This window comes from Callorhinus ursinus, unplaced genomic scaffold, assembly GCF_003265705.2.
Source record: "Callorhinus ursinus isolate GAN/ISIS: 27379988/994484 unplaced genomic scaffold, GSC_fseal_2.0 scaffold37, whole genome shotgun sequence".
Lineage (NCBI taxonomy): Eukaryota > Metazoa > Chordata > Mammalia > Carnivora > Otariidae > Callorhinus > Callorhinus ursinus.
Window position 1 is genome coordinate 11,425,945 of NW_027397099.1, and position 24,890 is coordinate 11,450,834.

At 35.6% G+C, this 24,890-nt stretch overlaps 1 protein-coding gene across 10 annotated transcripts in view; it reads left to right on the plus strand.

Moving 5' to 3' along the window:
• CDH8 (cadherin 8) overlaps positions 1 to 24,683 on the plus strand; it is a 353,942-nt gene extending 329,259 nt beyond the window's left edge. For 6 of the 10 annotated variants that reach the window (XM_073880200.1, XM_073880207.1, XM_025889129.2 and 3 more), the window contains 2 exons: positions 20,962 to 21,213; positions 22,568 to 23,843. In XM_073880200.1, coding sequence (XP_073736301.1) covers positions 20,962 to 21,213; positions 22,568 to 23,061 — 746 coding nt within the window. In that variant the 3' untranslated portion in view covers positions 23,062 to 23,843. Of the gene's footprint in view, positions 1 to 20,961; positions 21,214 to 22,567 lie in introns of all 10 variants that reach the window. The other 4 variants (XM_073880204.1, XM_073880205.1, XM_073880201.1 and 1 more) reach the window with 4 other exon arrangements.
• Positions 24,684 to 24,890: the final 207 nt, after the last annotated feature.

Sequence of the window (24,890 nt, forward strand, 5' to 3'; positions counted from 1 at the left end):
AAATGACTCCTTCGAAAGGTCCATGAATTAAATCATGGGTACCACTTACTGACCTCAGATTTTGTACTGTGCTCTATCTTTTACATATATGGTATTATCTCTAATACTTCTATTAGTCCTACAGGTTGTGTGAGTATTCCATCATTCAAAAAAAGAGAATAGAATTTCCAGGAGGTAGAACATCTCACCTAAGTCCACCAAGCTAAGGAAAAGCAAAGATGTAATTAGACAGTATCCACCTAGGTTATTTTTCAATGTTTCACTATGGAAAATATCAAAAGTATATAAAAGTAGACAAAACATCTTATTAAACTCCATACACACGTCTTAAATTTCAACAATTGTCACCTCATGCCCGAGCTTATTTCATTTATTTTCTTACCACTTTCCCCACTTCTATTTCTTAGAAGCAAGTGCCAGATATGATAGCATTCATCCACAAACATTTTAACATATTCTATATAGGCTCTTTTTTAATATACTAATTTTTTGTATACTACATATAGATGGAATAGCTTAATGCAGAACTAGTTATTACTGGGAAATGTTAACTTACTTGCACTTTTAATTATCACCGGCAAACCACCCATTTCAGCCTGTACACAGATGGGCAATCATTGTTCCAAAAGTTAAGTAGGATCATTAGAGATGTTCTATTGGCTTATTGGACAAGAACAAGAATTTACATTGAAACAAATGTACATCCAAAACACATCTGTTGTATTTTTCTTTCAATGGCTTTGTCTTTAAATAAGGGTTGTGGGAAAGGAGAAGAGTAATCAAGGAAAAACACCGTGATTATAATGAATGGGAAGATTTAATTGGAGATATTGTAAGAGGAAATTTTGAAAACCTGAAAAATATTCAACTGTAAAAACATGGTAACAAAAGCAACACAAGAATTTAAGTATCGCTTCTACATGCTGTGGTGGGTATTGAGATCTTGGCAAATGCGTGTTTAAAAGTAAGAATTCAGAGCAATTAGCAGAAAATCCACATATGACATCTCTTGGGAGTCTTTTGGAGCCAGTTTCATTTACCCTTAGATTTTTAATATTTTCCAACTCAAATTAAAAAATAAAGTTACTATTTTTTCCTAATAAATAAACTCTCATTGCTTCTGATCACTAAAAGTTAATGAGCTGTTAAATGTCCACAGAAATTGTTTTTGGTCTTAAATGGCTTCTTGTAAAAGGAAAATGCTGTAACTCTTTTCAGAAGATTGGCTTAGATTTCACTTTTCACAAGTTAAAAAAAAAAACTAAGCTCCTTTTCTATTCTAGAAGGGCAAGTTAAACAGTAGAACCTACTTACTGAATTCTGTGAATATCAATTAAAAAAAAGGAATATTTTAGGAGCTTATCCTTCTTTACTTGGGGAGATTATTTTCCCAGAAATTCAATGAAGTTTTCTACAGTTTTGCAAGGCATTACACCTACTGGGAGGATCATCCAGGTTATCACATGGAATTTTCCTAAATTTAGGAGCCAAGTATTATCAGCTGTCAATCCATGCACAGTGCTGCTCAAAGGAACATTCTATGGATAGGTCTTAGGGCATGACTGACTTTGCAACTATTCTTCCAATCTTCAAAGGGATAGTATATATGGCTCTCCTATGTGAACGCTAATACAAAAGTGAGAGTATCCTTTTTCATTTTCAAAATTTTAAATAGCTTTTTGAAATATAATACACATTCCATATAATCAATCCACCCATTTTCTGGTGCAATTTAATGATTTTTAGTAAATCTACGGAGTTATGCAACGGTCACCACAATCTAATTTTAGAACAGTTCTATCATCTCAAAAAAACAGACAGATGTGTATTGATATGGAGGCTAAAATGCCATCCGACTACGTTTCCAAAACCAATCATGTTTTAATATTCCAGGATTGGGGGTTGTTGCAATTTATCCACTGATGTGTGGTGCCATTTTCTAGTTGGTATAAAGTGGCAGCTGAATGTGGGATCATCTTAAAAGACCTCCCACTCCTAGAAGGATAGAAGGACCCAAAGAGAATAAGCCTAAGAACTCAGTTTGGGAACTTTCAGGGAAAGGCACCAGTTACAAATGAGTTAAAGTCAGAGGCGTTGCCAGTGGGAGAGTCTCTGAGGAACACATAAAAAACCCCAATAAGCAAAAAAACACACTTTACAGCCCGCTCTCATAAGGCACCAGCGACAGATTATAGCTGTATCAGCCATGCAAGATTATACCCTTTTCCTTGATCCGTGTGTCTCCTGGGCAGATCATGGAATAGTCAGAATCAGGCGTAGCAGATCCCTGACTGAAGAAGGAATTAGGGGGAGAGAGAGGGAGGACAGCTAAATATCCTGCTTTGGGAAGGCTATCTTCCCACTCCTGAAGCAAAATGAAGTGTGGGAGAGGCAGATGTTTTAAATGAATTGGGAAATTTTTCAAGTCTTTATTGAGGTTTAATTGACCTACAATAAGCACTCTTTTTAAGGGCAGAGGCCAAAAACTTTGACAAATGCATACACCCATGTCACTATCATATTATCATCACCCCACCAAGTACCCTCATCTCTCTTTATAGGCAATCCCTTGCATCCACGTGGCACCAGAAAATGAAGGCACTTTGTGGAACCATGAGAATATCCTACATATTAATTAGCATTGTTTATATTCAGTATTATATTGTTAGTGAATAAAACAATTTTATGTCTTCTCTTATAATCTGTCTTTCATTTCTTTTTCTTCCCTTAATTTTTCTGTTAGCAGAATGTTGAAAACAAGAGTACAACATTGCTTGTTGCTAACGTTGGGGAAAACTACGCATATTTTTCAACATTACGTATGATGTTAACTGTAAGGTTTTATGGATGACCTTCATTAGGTTGAGGAAAATCTCCTACTCACAGTTTGCTGACAATTTTTATCATGAATGAGTGTTAGATTTTGTCAAATTCATCTATTGAAATGATCGTGTGATTTTTCTCCTTTATCAATCTGGCAACTAATTTTCAGGGTTAAAAGAAAAACAAAACTGTATTCTTGGGAGTAGCACCACTGGGCAGTGTCATTATCATTTTTACATATTGCTGGTTTCAAACTGCTAAATTTTTCTGAAGAATTTTCCCATGTAGGTAAACAAAAGATATTTGGTGCTTTGCTGCTCCTAAAGCTTTGTAAGTGCCCCAGGAGACTGGATTTTTAAGATTTCAGGAATTTGGGGAGCTCGGTGATACTGGGTTGTTTGCTTGAAATCAACCATAGTTGAAATACCTACATCACAAAAATTGGCAAAAGCTAGAAATCAGTGTCTTTTTCCTTACCTCAGAAAAGCTGGTTGTGAGACATATAACTTCATATGACTGGGGATATTGATGTGTGATGTGTCTCTGCAATAATTTTGCCTGGTTTAGGTATCAGAGTAATGCTGGCCTCATAAAATAAATTGGGAAATATTTTCTCCTTTTCTATTTTATAGAAGATTTTGTGTAGACTTGGTATAATATTGTCCCGTAGTGTGTGGTAGAACTCAATAGTGAAGCCATCTGGGATTGTGGTTTACTTTACGGTAAGCTTTTTAATTATTAGTATAGTTTCTTTAATTGATATAAGGCTATTCAAAATTTCTGTTCCATCCTTGAATGGTCTTGGCACTTTTTGAATGTCAAGAAACTTGTACAATTCATCTCATTTATGGAATACATTGTTATGAAATTGTTCATATCACTGTCCTACTTCACACATCAAATTTATAGTTTGTGTTTTCTTTTACTTGTCAAATTCATCTATTAAGTCTAGGCAACGTTTTATAAGTTATTGTTTAAGGTAGATAGATAGATTTATTTATTTATTTATTAATGAGAGCGAGAGAGAGAGAGAGCACAAGTGTCCACAGGAGCAGGAGAAAGGGCAGAGGGAGAGGGGCAAGCTGATTGCCCACTGATCAGGGAGCCCTATGCCAGACTTGATTCTAGGACCCTGAAATCGTGACCTGAGCTGAAATAGTTGGATCCTTGAATGACTGAGCCACCCCAGCACCCCTATAGGTTTTACTGATATTTACAAGTAAACAATATTTCATTATATTTATATTTTTTGTTTATTTACTCTTTCCTTGATACTCATACTTTTGTTAAACTTTCATTTATATATTTGGACTTAATTTGCTCTTCTTTTTCTAGTTTCTTCAGGTGGAAGTTAGGTCACTGATTTTAAGACTATCTTTATGTCTAATATAAGCAATTTAACACTTTAATTTTTTCTTAGATATTTCTTTAGCTCCATCTCACAGATTTTAATGGGTTGTGTTTACATTCTCATTCGGTGCCAAATATAATTTTCTAATGTTCCTTGTGATTTCTTCTTTGATTCATGGATTATTTAGAAGCGTGGAGCTTTATTTCCAGCTTTTTTGGTGATGTTCTGCATATATTTTTGTTATTGTGTTCTAATTTAATTATTTCATATCAGGGAACATAACTTGTTTATTTCAATTTTTTTTTTGGACTGGTACTTTTTATGGCCCAGAATCTAGACTATCTTGGTGAATAGTTCCTGTACATTTGAAAAAAAAAATACATGCTTTTTCCTGTTGTTGAGTGGAATTTTCTATAAATGACAAATTATATACAATTATCAGGTTCAGGTATTCTGTGACCTTACTGTTTTCTTCCTAATGTTCTATCAATTACTAAGAAAGGAGTGTTGAAATCTCAAAGTATTATGGGATTAATCTATTGCTACTTTCAATTCTGTCTTTTTTTGTTTTATGTATCTTTTAAGTATAGTTGATCATCACATATTAAACCTTCTTTAACTGACCTGTTCATAATTATGAAATAGCCCCCTTTATCACTGATAATTTTCATTGTTCTAAAATTTTGTTTGATACTAATATGTATTCAACTTTTCTTATATTAATATAGCTACTATTAACAAAGCTTTCTTATATTAAGAATTTTCATAATATAACTTTTTCAGTTTTTTTCCTTTTTTATCACTTTCCTCAATCTTTCTCTTTGCACACATTCCTCCTCTCTGGTACCTACTCCTACAAATCCAAACAGCCATCTTTGTGTCTTCAGCGCAACGAGACCATTATTCTTTCCTTGGGCTTTTCTCGACTTGAAAGCTTTCAAATTACATTGAATAGTACTTTTTAAATATTAAAATGAGATGTCTCATCATTAAAACTCACCAACAATGTTGTAGAATGTGCTCCGAATTGCTTCCAAGGACAATAATCCAGTTGGGTTAATATTCCTAGGAAAGAAAGAGTAAAAGTTGTATATGAATGAGGTATACTTGTCATAGTTGTTATTTTGTAACAGTAACAACAAGAACAAAAACAGCAATGCAAGGCTATAGCACCATCAAAGAAATATATAATATAAATACCATTCTATTTGGAAATGGTGGGGGGGAGATGTTGTATATTCTTCCTAGAACAATCTTGATTCAGTTGGAGAAAGAAGAATTGGCATAAACCAGACCATTTTAAAGAAGAGAGTTCTCTACTGATGGATAAAATGCATCCTAAAATGACATGGATAAAGCTTCCTAGAGAAATCTCAAATTTTCCCCTTAATTGTTGGAATATTTGTGTTCCCAGTCAGTAGAGACACATACACGTGAAAACACTGAAAGGAAGGAAGGAAGGAGGCCTCAAGACAAAAAAAGAAATCTTTCAAATGATACCAATGATCTTGTGCTGAAAAGGCTTAAAGATAAAATAGAAAAACCATGCAATTTAACATCACCTACTGTGTGCACTAGACACTGGCGATATAAGATGTAAACTTTCATTGGACAGTTTTCTCTTTAGGAACTGTCATCAGTGGAGTTTCTGAACCTGGCTCACAATTGTAGCAATTTCCTAGTGGTTCTTGGCTTCTTCTTAGATAATATAGGAAGCTGTGAGTTCACTGGGCCTACCTGTGATTAAGATAAAGTTTTAAATCAAAATCTGGATTACTAAAACCAATGACTGATTTTTTTTTTATACTAATTAAGTGGAAGATTTCCTTGGAAACCTGATATTGCAAACTGACACTGCATCTGGATTCTATAAGAACCTCATCATATTCCATTCTGGAAAGTCTTCCTCAGTGTGCATCCTGAACAGCCTTTCTCCTTAACACGTATTGCCTCAGTTCTTCACTTTATATTTTACTTCATATTCCAACTTTGAAGCTTTCATGTAGAATTTCTCTGTAAAGTACAAAAGTATGAAATCCAAATATTCTTAAAAGATTACAGATCTTTGCTTCCTTTCAAAGTTAAGGTAACTGATAGCCTTACATATTATATTAATAAAAACCACTATTATTTTAGGTTTTATTAAATACTTTACATATGACATACCCTGAAAATACGCTGTAGGTGGAAAAACACATTTGTTCCTCAAAGACCTTCTGACCTTCAGTTCCTTAATTAGTACTTTGGGTACAATAAGATTATTTGCCGTGACCTTGGGGAAATTATTTTAAAATGCAACCGGGTAAGTGATGAAACTGGGAGGTAAACACAATTAGGAATGATTCCAGAGCCTGAATATTATCTAATATGATATTCAGAAGGATTCTGAAATAATACATCCTAAAGAAATTATACCTAAGTTATTCAGGAATTAGAATGTTGAAAATGGAATAAATCCCCCTACACTTGTACTTGTGAAGCACACCTCTTATAGTTCCAAAATGTGGACTATTTGATGGTAGGGATCTTTGTATCACTGCCCAGTACCAGAAAATACTACACATCCATTGTCAACAGGGGATGGCAAGCTTGGAAAATCAAATATCATCTTGAGAATATTTTAAAAGACTCATCAAAAAAAATCCCTTTTATTTTAAAAGAAAGTATTAAAATGAAATCATGCATGACTTCAAAATGTATTCAGATTTCTCTGTAGTGTATAACAATAGGGAATTTTATCAGATTACATTTTCAATAAAAAGAGTTTGAATGAGTTTGATGTGATTTCTATTTCAATCATAAGGGTGACCTACACAGGTATCTTCTTCTTCGATCATTTTATTTCTGCTCTTTCCATCTGTATTTTAACCTGTTAATATGTGGGTGAATTTGAGGAAAAGCAAATCAGTTTGACCTTTAATGTAAAGTCATTTTTGTATGATCAAAACAGTACTATTTCCAATACTATAAAGAATGTGGATTTTAAGATTCAAAAGCACGTGCCATTCTCAGCAACCTGGGAGGAATGATAATGTGACCACTGCTTGAATGATAATTTTATCTCCATAACTGCCTTCCATCCTCTTGCCTTCACTGTATATTAAGACTTCTGCCCAAAGATATATGTTTAGCCAAGCTGTTTTAATATAACATATTAAACTTTTAAAATGATTCAAGGACAAACACTGGACTTAAGCTCACTGTAGGATGCCACATTTTCTTGCATCTTTCCCTCCTTCTTTAGTAGCTATTTTACCACTAAGCCAGAAAAGAAGGAATTATGCAGGAAAATTGCTATCAGCTGCTGCCCCTGCTGGATTACAGAACCCAGAGCATAATAGCTTCCCCGGTGGAGCCTCTGAGGGCTTGGGCCAAGCCATTAACCACTGCAAACACCTAAAGGAAGAAATGGAATAAAGTAGAAAGGCTTTCAGGCATCCCAGAAGATTTTTATGCAAACAAACTTTATTTGAAATGCAGATGTCCAGGGCCTATCCCCGGAAATTCTTGTTCAGTTGATTTAGGGTAAAATCCAAGAACAGGCATTCTTAGTGCACTCAGATATCTGTATCTGAATTACTGCCTGAATTTTAGAGTTGGCTTCTGTTTGTGTGAATTTTTGCTCAGATACAAGTTGATAATTAAACTGGCTTAAAATCTGTAATGTCAAGATGGACCAGATATATCAGAGCCTGGTGGATAATAGACACCTTATTTTTAAATAAAAGACCAGTGACTATGTTTCTCTCATTGCATGCTATTTTTGAAGGGTTAGATATATTTTGGACTTCACAAGGTTCTGCTCATATTTTGAGTCTCCTGTTAAAAAGTGACTCACCTTCACTGATGTCTATCATGTACTTATTCAAAAGACGAATTAAAACTATATTAACTTTATAATTTTAATTATAATTTCTTTATAATTCAATCTCCATTACACCTCTGAATTAGGAGGCTGTTTCTACTGCCTCTTTCATAAACGTAGTAAATTTTCAGCTAGTTACTGAGGGATGGCCAGAACTTTTCCTACATGGAAAGGAAAGAAGTGAGGTTATTGGATGTGAAAGAGAGATGTATACAATCATACAGCCATAAAGATGGTGCAAGGAATGGAACCAGGAAAGGGATTTTTGGAAATGGGGAAGAATATGGATTAAATATTACTAGTTCCATTATTGAAAGATTGAATTTGTGCTACTGACCATCCAGGTGCATATGCCAAATAGGTAACTAGAAGAGACATAGGGTAAACTTTTAGAAATACTGTCTGGTATTTGAAATCAGGTAAGTGAATCAAATTCAAACAGTTCATAAAGAGGTGTTAAATAACAAAAATTCAACTAAGGAAACATGAAGATCCAATTGGCTTTATTCAGTGACATGAATCAGGCAGCATTCCATCTAGCAAATAGAAAGGAGCTCCACTGAACTCCAGGAAAGAAAGTTTTTTAAAGTCAGAGAAGGACCAGAAAAAAAGAGAATTATAAGCAGAGAATGCACTGTTAGGCATTCTAAGGGAACAGAAGGATTCTAAAAATGGACTCCCTCCCCCTGGTGCTGACCATAAAGCTCCAGGTTGGTTGGTTAAAGGTCGAATTCCTTGTTGGTGGTGGGGCAGGGGGAGGGGGGCGGTTGAAACTGCAGTTCGCTTAGGTATCAAGTCTTGGTTTGCTGACGTGGGATTTTTACATAGTGACTCCATTTTGAGCCTGTGGTTTTCCTTTTAACAGAGGTTAGATGAAAAGGCTGAGGGCAGAACGCTACTGAACAGAAATAGGGAGGAGGAAAAGATGGAATGCCATTCTCTGAATTTCCACCTTTCACAAACCAGCTCTGTCTATAAACCCAGCCCACAGGTGGTTCCTTCCTTAAGGCTTCCTCACTTCTATATCTGCGATGGTGGAAGGATAAGTCAAGGTACAGGTGGCATAGTGGACCACAGGGTATGGAAGGACAGGGATCACAGAGAATGGACCACCAGCTGACCGATATTTTGGCTAGTTATATGCTATTTTTCCCTTCCCTTCTGGCTCAGAAGTTCCTTGAGATCAATAATCACATCCTCATTTAACTTAGCCACCTACCTATTTGCTCATTCAACAAGGGTTGGTTACCATCTTGCCATGGAGCCTTCTACGTAGTGTCTCACATGATGAACAAAAGGATGCATTCACCAAAGAATATAAATATCTCCGCATCCAAGGATTGTTCCGTTGGTAAGACAGAAAACCATCATATTTGACTATATTGCAGCATGCTGGGGGGAATGTGTGCCAAGGAAAACTTTCTTCTGACAGTGATATCTTGAGACAATAGGCGCTGAGTGAGGGCAGAATTCACTGAATGCATCAGTGTAGATTTGAAATAAGATGGAAATATGGATGATGTCAAGGGAACATGGATTTGTACCATTTTTGGTGGCTTTCACTTTATGTTTTCTTTTCATATGTGCAAATTCAAAACATTCACGGAGATGATGGTGTCTAACAAAGTGATGATTTGCAGGGTATTTCACCTCCTTCAAATCAAAGGAAGTTAACTAGATAAACTACTTTTGGTAATTCCTTTCTTTCATATCCTTAGCTCTCCATTCACCGTATTAAATGATTTCAATATCTTATATGCAATGTATACCTCACTTAAACTGCTATTCTAAAACCGCCTTATTCTCTGGTCTAACTACTGTATATATCAAGTATGTTAATGAGCACCAATTTATCAGCTCTGGTGCAAAATGAATTAATCAGCTCTAGTGCAAAATCAATTAATCTCTGACTCCCTGTTTCTTAAATATTTAGAGATATCTACTCAATCAATAGAGATGTGATGGAAAACTCACTCTCTTGACAATGCTAGCTTTCCGATGTCTGGTTCTGTAACCACTATGAGGTTGTCTTCTGGAATTTTCTAAAGAAATTCCACTAAGGGCCTTAGTATTTCTTTGTTTGGGTTTGTTTTTCTTATCTAAATACCTTGCACACTTAAAAAAAAAGTTCTTTCACTTCTGCATAAATCCAAATGGAGAAAAATATTCTTTCCCCCATCTATTGATATTTATAAAAGCTTTAAAATTTCCATTCAAACAAAACAGAAACTCTTGGTATAGTTTTCACTTTTGAACATTAGTTAATGCAGGTATTCCTGAAATAAAATGAAGGTCATAATAGTCTTCATCCATCATTCCCCAGTGCCTGGAGTAAGATAAATCTAATTTTCATCTAAGCATTAAGTGATCTGCATAAGTTTCATGGAGCCGTTTGTGTAAGAGCAAGTACACAAATTGAGTGCAGGGAAAAAGTAATGAAACTCAGAAGACCTTGGGCAGTGCGATTGTATCTGTCATGGAATTTGGACCCTGTAATACTTATGTTTCTCTCTGGCACCAAAAATAATCACTTTTTAATAATTAATTCATGGTTATATTATGCTATGCTATGCCATGCTGCACTATGCTAGGTGGACTCTCAGGATACGGGATTTACATCTCTAGAGTATCGTATTGAATACCTTTTGACCCTTCTGAAATACTAAATTCTCATCTGCCAGTGGCATCGACCATTTAGTTTTTCCTTGCAAAGTAAATCTTGGTTGGTATTTTATGGCTAGATATATTTTATTATTAAATATTAGGAAATTTGATAATGATTAACACTTGATAAACACTTATATTATGGACATCATGTGATATTGTGGACAATCTAATGAGAAAAAAAAGAGAAAAAAGTAAAAAATGATCTAATTAGGTGGCTCAGAATATCCAGTTGCTTGTCGCAGATTTAGTATGTTGGTACACTTTCAGTGAATTATGTAGGAAGTTATAATGGTACTGGAGGAGATTGGCTTCACAGAGTCTTAGTTTTTATTAATTCATTGCAGCCTGATTGTTTCCAACAAGACTTAGTGTTTAGAGTAAAAATGTATACATGAAATATAGATGGTATGACCTTTACTCCCTATTCCTAGATATTAGGTATTATATATACACATATTTATATCTAATTTGCTGAAAGCCCATAGATATGGCATCTTTATTGCTTTGCTAGGTTTTTGGAAATAAACAGCAGATACAACACAATGATAAGAACTTAATTAAATCTCTTGTCCACACCTACTGAACAGAGTGCCCATTCCCCTTTGTTTTGATCTTCTTGCCATTTTCATTCCATTTTACTTAACCAAGAAAATCTGAAATAAATTTGCAAGTCAAATGCCAGGAAACATTTCTCAGAAAGACAAAATATCTACTGATCTTCTCTTCATCTATTCCTTTTGTCATAAATATTTGTCTGGTGAATGCCTTCATTAACTCTGGCTCCTTGTTGCTTTTGCTTGCATGTAAAAGGATAAACAAAAGCCATAGCTCCATGATTTCTAATAAATGGGAGCTAGGCAAAGTAAAATTTCTGCATCAGGTCAACAATAACAGATGAACTACAGTAAAAACAATAGAGAATTTAATTTGCCTGCTTTATTTTATCTGGAGGGAAGAAAAAGGACAATGTGGAAAGAACATGGGATATTTAAATAATAACAAGAATAATGACCTTTCTTTTTCTACTAAAAATACAGAGAAAATAAATGGAAGGAAAGATATTAGTTACGACTGTGGGAAAGTTACACAAATAACGTTAAAGTATTATCCAGGTAGACACAGTCTATCTCTTTAGATAGACTTTGTGTTTTTTTTTTTAAAGATTTTATTTATGTATTCATGAAAGACAGAGAGAGAGAGAGAGAGAGAGAGAGGCAGAGGGAGAAGCAGGCTCCCAAGGAGCAGGGAGCCTGACACAGGACTCGATCCCAGGACCCTGGGTCATGACCTGAGCCGAAGGCAGACGCTTAACCATCTGAGCCACCCAGGTGCCCTAGACTTTGTGTTTTTCATGGAGTATGCATACAGAATTACTTAGGGACTACAATACTATTTTAGTCTGCTCAGGCTGCTGTAACAAATACTGCAAACTGGTGGCTTAAATAACGACACTTATTTCTCACAGTTCTGGAGGTTGGGAAGTCTAAGATCGAGGTATGTTTCATTCTGAAGCCTATTCTCCTGACTGCTTGTAGGGGGCCACCATCTTGCTGTGTGCTCACATGACCTCCTCTTTGTGTACCCATAGGTGGAGAAAGAGAAGCTCTCTTGTGTCTTTTCTAATAAGGGCACTAATTCAAGGCCCCACCCTATGACCTCATTTAACCTTAATTACTTCCTTACAGGATCTATCTCCAGATATAGCCACACTGGGAGTTAGGGATTCAACATATCAATTGCAGGGGGGACAGGAGCACAAACATTCAGTCTGTAACAATACTTACTGGTTTATTAATAAAAGGAAACTTTTCTTATAAGGGTATCAATGTTCTGTGAAGGAAGGTCTTTTGATTGCCAACTCCAAGTGATTCAAAGACTGAATATTAACAATCAAAGAAGACATTCCTCCTAAACTAACTATATTAGATACTAATTCAGACTATGCACCTCCCTCTGAATATAAGACTAAGTCATCCAATTTCAGCTCAGTAAAAGGGAATTCTGGTGTGCACTTCTTAGCATGATGGTAGTTCATGTATTTTAGATATCTGAGATGGTACTTCAGATATCCTTCCCCTCAGTCTTCTCTGAATCTAAGCATTCTTAGTTTATCGCTCATGTTACATGATAAGAGGTATGCCCAGATTAAGTCTTAGAAACCATGAGTATTTCTCTTAAATGTCCACATAGACTCGGGCTATATATCCTCTCCAGCAGCCTAAAATCAAACCTTCTCCTGGACTTATTCTGAATCATATATAATTCCATAATTCCCTAAGACAAAATAACATGAAAGGAAATAAACACGAGACCCACAAAATGTGGCTAACGATTACTTAGTCTTTTACTCACCTAAATATATGCTGAGTACTCATTATGCATCTTAAATTGGTTATTTGTTACCCTTAAGTTCCTCAGTTTATTTCTGCATCCCCAGGGCCTATCACATCCTTATTGGTATACTATTTCTTTGTAATAAGTGATTTGATGAAAATATAAAGTTTTGTTTTATAAGATTGCATAACAAATCTATCTGGGAAAGTTGAGAACAGTTAGTAAAGGAAATTATCCACAAAAAGAAAAAAAAAAAGGCATTTAAGCATAGACATAAAGAATGCATAAATATTTATTCAAATTAGAACTAAGGGAGGGCAGAGAGATTATCAGGCAAAAGAAAGAGCAATTACAAAAGTGCCGAGGAGTGAAGATCCTTGACTCATAAAAGGCCAGGACGGTTAGAACATAGCAGACTGGTAGGACATGAAGCAGGAGAATGAGGTAGAGGCTAGACCTTGCAAGTCACATAGGAGGAAAAGTAATTTGCAACAGAAATTCTAAATGGACTTAGCAAGCTTCTAATGTATAGTGAGTTGATCACTTCCTTAAAACCGAAACATTCCAAATAAAAGTGGATAAAATAACCTGACCAGTGTTGTTATAAGGATCTTCGCTCAGTGTCAAGTCCTGTGCTGAAGGCTGGGAATAGAGCCTGGACTAAGGCTAGTCTCCCTCAAGGGGGTTAGATTCTAGAGAGATAATACACACATTTTACTGAGTATTATCTATTTTCTCTACAAGGTCAAAACCATTGCATAAAAATTCTAAGGCTTTAATTTTAAGCTGGCTGTTTTTGATACAGCCTCTAACTACTTCCAGTAAAGCTCTTTAACAAGTAAATCTGGAGGGAAAAAATGGCAACAACTAAACATATAAGTGAATATATTGATTTATAATGAATCTGTTATTAGAATCTGAAGGGAATTTCATACGTAATGGTATAATGTAATACACTGTCTGAAATAAAGCAAGCCTATACACCTATGATTTATCTGGTCCCTCCTTCACTATTTATTTGGTGTAGACCTTGTATTACTCAGCCAAGGAGTAAGGAACCCAATGATACCACTGTTTTGGGAATACTGTCATTTGAAGTATGCTTGGTGCTGCTGGTCCACTTTCCCTCCCCACCAAGATCTTTCCCTCAACAGTCAGTCATAAGCAGAAACAAATGGGTTTGGAGTACGAAGCAAGATTTTGGACACACAGTCCTTCATCTTCCTTGGTGTAAAGCTGATAAGCAAAACATTCCAGGAGGATGAGAAAATGGGAAAATCCCTAGCTGGAGGAAATATAGGGAGTACAGATATTTGACTATTTCACCTACTGAGAATATCCAACAACCAGGTGATAAGGTTAAGATACCCGATCATCTCAATGCGGCAACAATACATGAGATGGGCAGCAACTGGACACGGCTCTCCGCCTGGACATTGGCCCTCCCTCCAGAATGCCAAATGCTTTTGTTCCACCCTCTTCTTAAATAATCTTGATAAAACACCACTTCCATTTCTCAATCCTGTTTATACATACTCAATTTCAAGAAATTCAAATTTAAAAAATCATGACATACATGTCTATGGGCTTTCAGGGATCACTCTTTTTTTCCTCATAAATTTTCTGGTTTTAGAAAATGTTTTTTCTCCAGTAAATCATTATCAGGATATGCTCTTCCGTTCAAAAGGAAAAAGTAAATGCAGTAAGGGAAAAATCAGGAGCAGAAGCCACGAGGATAGAATAGGTTGCAATGCAGAGGCAAGATGACAGAAATTGGAAATGCATGAAAATATGAAGGACTGAAAAGAAGATTTTTAAATAATACCATAATGTAATAGAATCCAGGTTTAGAGGTATCGAACAACTGTCCTTTATATGACTGCCTTTTCCCTTCTCATCATTGGAAAGAAAAAAAAATCAAGGAGAAAAAAAGAGTGCAAGTAAACAGATGATAACAAAAAGTGCCTTCCAATAAACACCATCAATCATCTTAATGTTGAGAGTCAAAAGCTGTTTTCTTTTTTGGTATCGAGAACAAGGTACAGGTGTCGCCATAATTTCTTATACGCAGAATTGTGTTAGAGAGTCTAGTTAGTATAGTACATTAAGAAAAAACTTAATATAGGCATTTAAAACTATAACTTTCCCTCTAAGCATTGCTTTAGCTGCATCCCTTGCATTTTGATTTGCTGTATTTTCACATTTGCATTGTCTCACATTATTTCCTAATTTCCCTTTTGACCTCTTCTTTGACGCAATGGTTATTAAAGAAAGCACTGTTTAATTTCCACATATTTATGAGTTTCCCCAATTTCTATCTACTACTCACATTTAATTTAATTCCATTATGGTCAGAAAACATATTTTGCATTATTATCCTTTTAAATTTACAGAAGTTTATTTTATGGTCTTGCATATTATCTACACTGCGGGATGTTCCATATGTACTTAAGAAGGATATTATTCTGCTGTTGTTGGGTGCAGTGTTCTGTAGATATGTCTTAGATAGAGTTGGTTTATACTGTCTCTCACGTCTTCTTTTTCCTTGTTTATTTCTGCCTAGTAGTTTTATCCATTACTGGAAGTGGGATACTGGAATATCCAACTATTACTTTTGAATTTCTAGATATTATATGTTCCAGAATATATTACATACTTGCTGTTTTATTCAACCGGTTTTTAAAAGTTGTTTTAAAAAGAAAAAAAGGAGAAAAACTATGTATTCCATCTTTTATAATGACATAATTACTTTTCCTGATGCTCTTTGTAATGTGGATTTGAATTATCATCTGGGATTATTAGCTTTCAGTCCAAAAAAGTTCCTTTACTGTTTCTTACAAGGCATGTAAGGCTGATGACAAATTCCCTCAGCTTTTGGTTATTTTCAAAGTCCCTATGTCATATTCTTTTCTTTGTTTTGGAAAGAAAGCTTTGTTGAATATATGATCCTTGGTTCAAAGTGTTCCCTTTAAGTACTTTGAATATGTTAATCCTATGTCCCCTCTGGCCTCCATTATTTCTATAAAACTTCAGTTGTTAATCTTATGGGGGGGGGGTCCCTTGCAAGTGATGAGTAAATTTGGTCTTGCTTTAAAGCCTTCTCTCTGTCTTTGGCTTTCAGTTTTGTTTTGTTTTGTTTTGTTTTGTTTTTACTATGATATGTCCTTTGTGGATCTCTTTGTGTTTACCTTCTTCAAGTTTGTTGAGATTTCTGAATGTGTAAGCTAATGTTTTCAAAATTTTTTGAAGTTGTCAGCTTTATTTCTTTCTTTTCCTTTCTTTCTCTCCTGATTTTTTTCTTCCACACGTGTTGGCACACTTAATAGTGTCCCACATTTTTCTGAGGCTCTGTTCATTTTTCTTCATTCTTTTTTTCCTCTCCATTCTTCAGCCTGCATATTTTCTATTCATCTATCTTCAAGTCCACGGATGCTTTCTTTTGCCAATTCAAATCTACTGTTTTGCCACTCTAATTAATATTTTATTTCAGTTATTGTACTTCTTAACTCCAGAATTTCCACTGTGCTCTTTTCAAAAATATCCATTGATATTCTCTATTTGATGTGACATTATCACCCTATCTTTCTGTTTTTTCTTTAATTGTGGTTTATTTTAGTTTGTTGAACCCATTTATAATGGCCCCTTAGAAGTCTGTTCACTCTGATACCTGGTTGCTTTCACGAATAGTTTCTTTTGCATGTTTGTTTGTTTGTTTTTCCTGGTGTATGGGTTTCCTGTTTCTTTGTATGTCTTGCAATCTTTTGTTGTAAACTGGACATTTTAGATAATTTATTATAAAAAATCTGGTTGTTGGCTCCTTACCCAGAGCTTGTGACTGCTCTTTGCTTGCTTATTTGTTTAATGACTGGCTGGACTGTTTTCATTAAGTCTATTTCCTCTCTGTGGTATTAAGCCACTGATATTTCACCTCAGGGGATCCCAGCCTTAGGTATGCACCAGTCACTCTAGAATGACAGTGGTTTTGGCAAGGTTCTCTTTGTCTCTTTCCCTGACCATGTCCCAGTTGTTAAAGCTCCACTAATTGCCAGATGATTTCTATTTTCAATTTTGGGGCCAACCTTGCTATACAGACTAATCCAATCAAGCTTGGGCTCCTTCTAGAGTATTTCTCCGGGTCAGCATTTCAGATTTGTTCTGCCCAGACATGTTCCTCCCCCAATCTCTGTCTCCTCCCTCCTCTGCTTGCAAAACTCTAAGCCACTGACTCTAGGGCTGAGTTGGAAACTATGATGTTTTTCTCTGAGTTAAGCATCTGCTGTAGATGACGAGCACTTGGTGCTGGGGGACGGTAGCTTCAAGTCTTTTTGGCTGGCCCCTCCCAGCATGTAATCACTGCCTTATAGACCAGGGCAAGGGCGACTGAAGCCCTATATTCCCAGTGGAGCCCTGCGCAGGGAGAGCCTCTGCTGCACAAGAACAGGCTGTGAGGAAGAGCCCTCTCTTGGCTGCACTCACCCAAAATTTAGTTTCAACCGCAAGATATCCAGGATTAGGCTCAAACTGCTATCACCTCCTGTTTCCTGGTTAAGACAGTCCTTTATCTGCTCGCTGAGGGGAGGGGAGCCCTGTGTTTTTGGCTGAACTAGTTTAGAGTAGAATTTCCATCTCACAGAACTGGGTTCTGCTTCACACACCATGATCTCACTGTTCTTACCAACTTTGGTAGATTCTCTTGGATAAACGGTTCTTCATTTGCTGCTTGCCTCCAGGACCATTTCTAGAGATGTTAAATGGTTTTCCTTGTATAATTTTCACCATGTTCACTAGGGAACGGTTCTGTGGAGTGCCTTACATTGTCTTGCTGAAGTGGAACCCTGTAATGAGATATATTTTTATAAGCAAAAAGAAAAGTTTAGAAGATTGTTAGAATTAAAATTAATGCACCAAACAATTACACTTTATACACTAGCAACAATGATTTCAAAGTGCACTTTTAAAAAGGTAATATAATCAAAACAAGAAAATATATACAGTACCAATGATAAATCTAACAAACATGTGAAATTCTCTTGTAGCTAAATTTAAAAATACAGATTTTATTAACATAAATTAAAGGAAATAAGGAAACTATAATCTTGAAATGGAATACTAAAGATCATAAAGATGCCAATTCTCTCAACACGGACTTATATTTTAATATAATTTCTACTCAAGTTTTTAGAGGGATTGCCATCGAACTTGATAATCTGATTCTCTATTTCTCAGAAATTAGCAAATGAACAAGAATAGTCAAGATACTCTTAAAGAAGTGCATGATGGGGAAAATAACCTAATAAACGTCAAGTTTTATTATTAAGTTTCCATACATAAAAAAGCTTGGTATTGATGGAGGATTATAAAAAAAAAAAAAAAAAAAGCTTTGGAACATAATAGAGAGCCCCTAAATGATGAGGATGCACAAAAATTTGACTTGTGAGACACTGAGTGTTGAAGAGCAGTGGGTAAGGGGTAAGTTCCTCAATAATAAACCTTAGGAAAATTACCAGGACAGAAAAAAACCCAATTCCTTACAATCACCTAAATGTGAAAGATAACATTATAAAAATATTTTATGTAATTCACAATTTTAAAAATAAGGTTATAAACGCTAATCTAAAAGAGATTGAAAAAATTAACTATATTAAACTTTTCTGAAATTAAAAGGCAACATAAGTTTTAAAGAAACCAACCACAACTTTATAGAAGATGTGCAACACGTAGGAAAAAAAGGTATTTCAAATACACGAATTTGAACTGTGTTAAAAATGCTGGTATTTGTTTTTTAAATGTATACGGTAATGACAGTTTCATTTGGCATAATAAAATAACTCAAGTAAGTCAATAATAAATATAAACACCAATCAAAAAGAGTAAAAAAAAAAAAGAGGGGGAGGAGGAAATGAGTAGGCAGATAGGGAATTGACTTGCCTGAATGTAGCAGGTAAAATTTGGCAAAAATGTCTCACAAACTTCCTCTACTCAGTCAATAATTTTCTGTACATAGGAGAGTAACAACATATGCATATGCCAGGTATAGTAAAAAATATGAATTTTGTGGTGGACCCACCAATGCTTTTCTAAGTACTAAAAAGAACACCTTTCTTTGGCAATGAGCAATATTCCTGCTGCAGTTTCTAAATCATCATTATAGATTGTTTTTAAAGAGAGAATATGAAAAATAGTTTCCCATATAAATAATGTCAACCACAAAAAGACAAAAGCCTCATTGTAATTTTATTAACTGCATCTTGAGGAACAATCCCCATCTTGTTTTGAACTATAGTATACGAAATCATCCACAAATGTTCCTTGCACTAATTAACTGTACTCAAACTTGTCACACACTTTCTGAAAATAAAACATGGCTATATATTCTCTGTTGTGAGATAATGTTCTCCTGTTTTTAGCATAGTGGTATTTCCTTCTAGGTCATGGAAATAAAGATAACTGGATCATTTGGTACATCACTGCATAACTCTATTAGAGACCTCTTTTCACTCTTCACATTACTAAATAATGAGGCAAAACCAGAAGAAATTTAGAAAAAATAATGTTAACACCATCTAAGTGTTTTCCTCTTTGCTTACTAGCAAGGCATTATAGATCCACTTATATCTCAAACAAAAGTAAATATAATTTATACATCTATTTTGGGGAATGGCTATCTTTTTTTTTGAAATTCTAATATAGCACTACATGGAACAGAAAATTTAACATGCTTATTTAATGTCATTTGAGTGGAATATCTGTTCACATATTTGAGTGTGCTGGAAGCCAGAAGGACACTGATGACCAGGAATTGGACAACAAGAGCTTGGAATCCCTGCTTAATAGTCAACAATGAGGTAGCCAGGTGTTCTAGGGTCTACAAACTTGCCAATATGTGAAAAAAAAATCCTAAATGAAATAATCCTTTTGCCCAAATAACATTACACACATTAACCAATATTATGTTTATTTGCTTTTGTCTAGACTATCAGTAAGATCTGTGTTCCCATTTTGAATACAGGTCTTTCATTAATCAAAATGAGAAAATATTAATAATTAATATATACAGTATGACTATAGTTCATGAGCTTGGCATCAATGACCACAAAAATTTATTTTGGGGGTAAAACTGTGAGAACCATAGGGCTAGCATGCGTCCAATCACTCCTCACTGACAAGTTTTACCTTGAACTGAAATGCGCCCTTCATTATTGCTTAAATGTCTTAAAAGTATTGCTCTAGATAACCAATACATCTTTCCATATTAACTAATAACATGTAAAATATAACATCTACTTCTGTCACTTCTCATTTTATTCTTATTTGTGTAACCACTACCGGTCTTCTCTACAGAGTTTTAATATATGTGGCATATCTCCTCCAATTGGCAGTAAATGGGACTTTTGTTCCATCTTAGTTTAAATGTGCAAGGGCATGAAAGACTTTGTAGGTACCTGTGGGAATCCACAAAGTGCATTGTTTTGTACGCCATATTGTCATATAGTCTATCTTTTAATACAGAGCTTCCTCAATATGCCTTTCAAATGTGGTGAAATTCTGTCCAGCCAATTCTGCATTGCCAGGATAAAGGAGAGAAAATTAAACTTATGTATGGAGATATGGGTTGATTTGTGTCTTCTGAAAGAACACTTGAAAATTATTTTTATAAAAAGAAATCTTTTGTATTTATAAAGTGATGGTAAAATGTCATTAGTCCATCATGGAGCCTCATTTATTAAGCCCGTCAGGGTGTAGATATTTTGGTCCATGCCAACTGGGGAAGTGGGGAGGGGGGAGGGGGAAAGAAGCTGAGTGCTCCAGTGGAATTGGGTTGTCTTGAGTTTTGCAGAGGACTTATGAACTAGAAAAACAAGTGTTGTTTGGGCAGCCATTTTGAAATGATGCCAACTATTGTAATTTCCCTTTTTTCCAGATAATTCCCTCAGCATTTTGGCAAAGCATAATGGATTCAACCGCCAGAAGCAAGAAGTCTATCTTTTACCTATCATAATCAGTGATAGTGGGAATCCTCCTCTGAGCAGCACCAGCACCCTGACCATCCGTGTCTGTGGCTGCAGCAGTGATGGTGTTGTCCAGTCTTGTAATGTTGAAGCTTATGTCCTTCCGATTGGACTCAGTATGGGCGCCTTAATTGCCATATTAGCATGCATCATTTTGCTGCTAGGTACGTATTTCCTTCATAGCTTAACGGTCATCATTTTTCTGGTTCATAAATGACTGTAAATTAGGACAGCAAACCTGCACCCCAGTCAGGTGTCAGCATTCTTTTGGGGAAAAGGAATTGCATTTCTGCAAGCTTTGAGGTCACTAAGGAGGAGTGAAGGGAAAAAAGTGCTGTGATAGCCAGCGTCCAATTGGAGAGGACAGTTCAGTGCCTTTTTCAATCCCACCACCAGTGAAAAGAGAGAGTATAATGGTGGCGGAAGTGGGGATGGACCTTTGGGTGGTTACAACAGCATCTATTCATATCTGATATATATACCAATTTACTGCAATGGGAGGCTCCCTGTATCAAAATACTCTTTTTCCTAAATAATGTATAGATTGGGTTGCTAAGTCCATCCAAACACAAAGTTTGGTGAGATAAAAAGAAAACAAGCAGACAAAAATTTTTTTTTCAAAATTACACTGTGTTCCTCAGATATTTTCTTGCTATCAACATCAAATTAAAATGAAGACTGCAAATTAAGGAAAGCTTTTTAGTAACTTTTCTATTAAAAATATCCAGTTATAAAAATGAGATTAGAGAGTAGGAAGATACACAAGAGGAAAGTCGTACCTTATCCTGTCTTTAAGTAAAGTCTGTGTCAGTTACTGTCTTTCCAGTTGCATCTGTCCTGTTCACCCAGTGTCTGGATTAATATTATTTCTAGCCATACTTTACCCCATGAACCCCATGAAGTTTGATTTGGCTAACCTGGCTTGTTTAGGTATGTATCCGTTTCCCTTTGCCCACCCATAGGCGTCCCTTCTGAGACAGAGGACCCCCAGTTTTCCTACAAGACAACAAATTGTCCATGCCAATTTGACGTTCATCTTGATATATCACTTCATCTGTGAATGAACATTATTTGATTGGAGAGAGTCTTGAAGAGCTGATAAGACACAAAATATACTAGATATGATTAACTCTGCTCCTTTTCTGTATAGAAGAAGGGCATGGAATCAAAGGATTTTAAATGGCTTTTCCAAGAGCCACAGCAAGTTAGTTATTTTATCTGTTCTGTTTTCTATTTTGTGCCATTTATTCTAGAGCTTTTAACAGTATTACACGGAGCTTTCACCATGGATAGATGCAAACTTACTCTTTTAATCCAGCTTCATCACCACTGAGTACACAGAAGCGACCTGGAATAATATTCATTCAGAATTCAATCCCCATCCTTCAGGAAAGTGTTTAACTTAATTCCCACATGAATATTATCAAGGCAATGCCACTCTCTCTTAACATACACGATGCAGTGCTTGTGAAATTATTTGCAAGTTAAGCTAATTGTTATTTCACACTTTTCCTACAGTCATCGTGGTGCTGTTTGTAACTCTGCGGCGACATAAAAACGAGCCATTAATTATTAAAGACGATGAAGATGTACGAGAAAACATCATCCGCTATGATGATGAAGGAGGAGGAGAGGAAGACACAGAGGCTTTTGATATTGCGACTTTACAAAACCCAGATGGAATTAATGGATTTTTACCCCGTAAGGATATTAAACCAGATTTGCAGTTTATGCCAAGGCAAGGGCTTGCTCCTGTTCCGAACGGGGTTGATGTCGATGAATTTATAAATGTGCGGCTACATGAGGCAGATAATGACCCCACTGCCCCGCCATATGACTCCATTCAGATTTACGGCTATGAAGGCCGAGGGTCTGTGGCTGGCTCCCTCAGCTCCTTGGAGTCCACCACCTCAGACTCAGACCAGAATTTTGACTACCTCAGTGACTGGGGTCCCCGCTTTAAGAGACTGGGAGAACTCTACTCTGTTGGTGAAAGTGACAAAGAAACTTGACAGTGGATTATAAATTAATCAGTGGAACTGAGCATTCTGTAATATTCTAGGGTCACACCCCTTAGATACAACCAATGTGGCTATTTGTTTTAGAGGCAAGTTTAGCACCAATCATCTATAAACTCAACTACATTTCAATGTTGAACCAAAAATTAATAATAAAAATAAAAAGTATATGTTAGGAGGTTATAAATCTTGTGGAGTGTGAATTAAAGTATGTGGAGTGTCTAGAAGTCTTTGGATATTTGATATTTACCTAACCACCACAGACAAAGATTGGGATACTGGCTAATCCTTAGAGAGATGGTTTAAAAAGAGGAAAAAATCAAAATTAAAAGGTGCTTTCTTAGAAAAATGGACCTGCAAGAAATGTGCTGCTGATATGTGTCTTCTGCAAGGATTTTTATAAATGCAAATGATTTTTTCCCCTTCATCAATAAGGATCCCGCCACAAATGATAAAGCAATACTTGGTCTGCTGTACATGATGACTTTTTGGAGTTTTGGGAGGCCTCCTAGATTATATGGTACGGTGACCACACATTGTACATAACTGTTGGCCCCACTCATCAGAGACTAAATAGCATCTTTAATATTGTGTCGAGCCTTAAAATATTCACATGTTCGTAATCCATTCCAGGGTGGGGATTGCCAACTCAGTGGTGGAAGGAGAGAAATCCCATTCAAACAGGCTTGTTTTCTGGAAGCAGGATTACTCGTTCCCTCCACTTCATCTTCTTCCACAAGGACACAAAGATAAACTGTATCACACAGTGGACTACATAAGAGACAGATGGTTTTATTGCTAGCGCGTGAATTTATTTGTTTAATCCTCGAAATAAATATTTTATTGATGTCCATTAATGCTTTTATTTATTAAGGTTGGTAATCTATAGATTAAGGGACTATATAAAAAAAACCCTAAATTATATCCATTAATAATCCTTTAGATTGTTTTATATAAATATATATATATATATATATACAATGAATGTTTAATACATGTACATTTCGATGAGATGAGTATGGCAGGCAATATTATCAAAGGGGGAGCTAATAGTTTCTTTAGAGTAGAAAGTGTTATTGTGGCTGGTGATGGCAGGAGCAGCATTTTCCCAGAGAAACTTTTGGACTGTTTTCTATTTTGTTCATAATCCTAGTATTTGGTGTTTTTACTACAAGCACAAACATCTGAAAGTATATTGATTCATGTGAATATTTAAACTCTAGACTTTTAGATGCCTACACAATGCCCTGCCCAATAAACACGCTTCAAGTTCCCCCCATTGTTTTAGAGCAGGAACTGGTTTGTACATAATTTTACTGCTTTTGTTTTATAGCACTTCTCTCCCTGATCTTCATGGTGATGCACAGAAAGTCTTAGACTCCAAAAAAGAACAGCACTAGAAGATGTGAGCATATTCAATTTGTAACACAATCCTGCCATTTAGAAGTAGAAAATGTATGATAAAAATCAAGTACTACATGCAGATCATTTTAATTTTCTACTTTGCTTTAATGCAATATTGTTTATTTACTTCATGTATTGTATTCAGAGAAACTCCTGTACTGTTTCCTACTTTGTGAAATATATTTTTATAAATACCTTTGTTGTCATCACTTTTTTTTTCTAATCAGATGAAGATCTGTTAAGAGACACCAACTCTAATTAGAAATCTAGAATGTTCAACTAAATCATCCCAAGATCACTTTGATTTGTAAGAGTCTTTATTATAAAGAAGCAGAGAAGTGAAATGGCCTGGCAGTGATCACACAGCAAGCTACCAGCAGGGACATTAAAGGAACGTGGTGTATGGAAAGGCTAGTCCA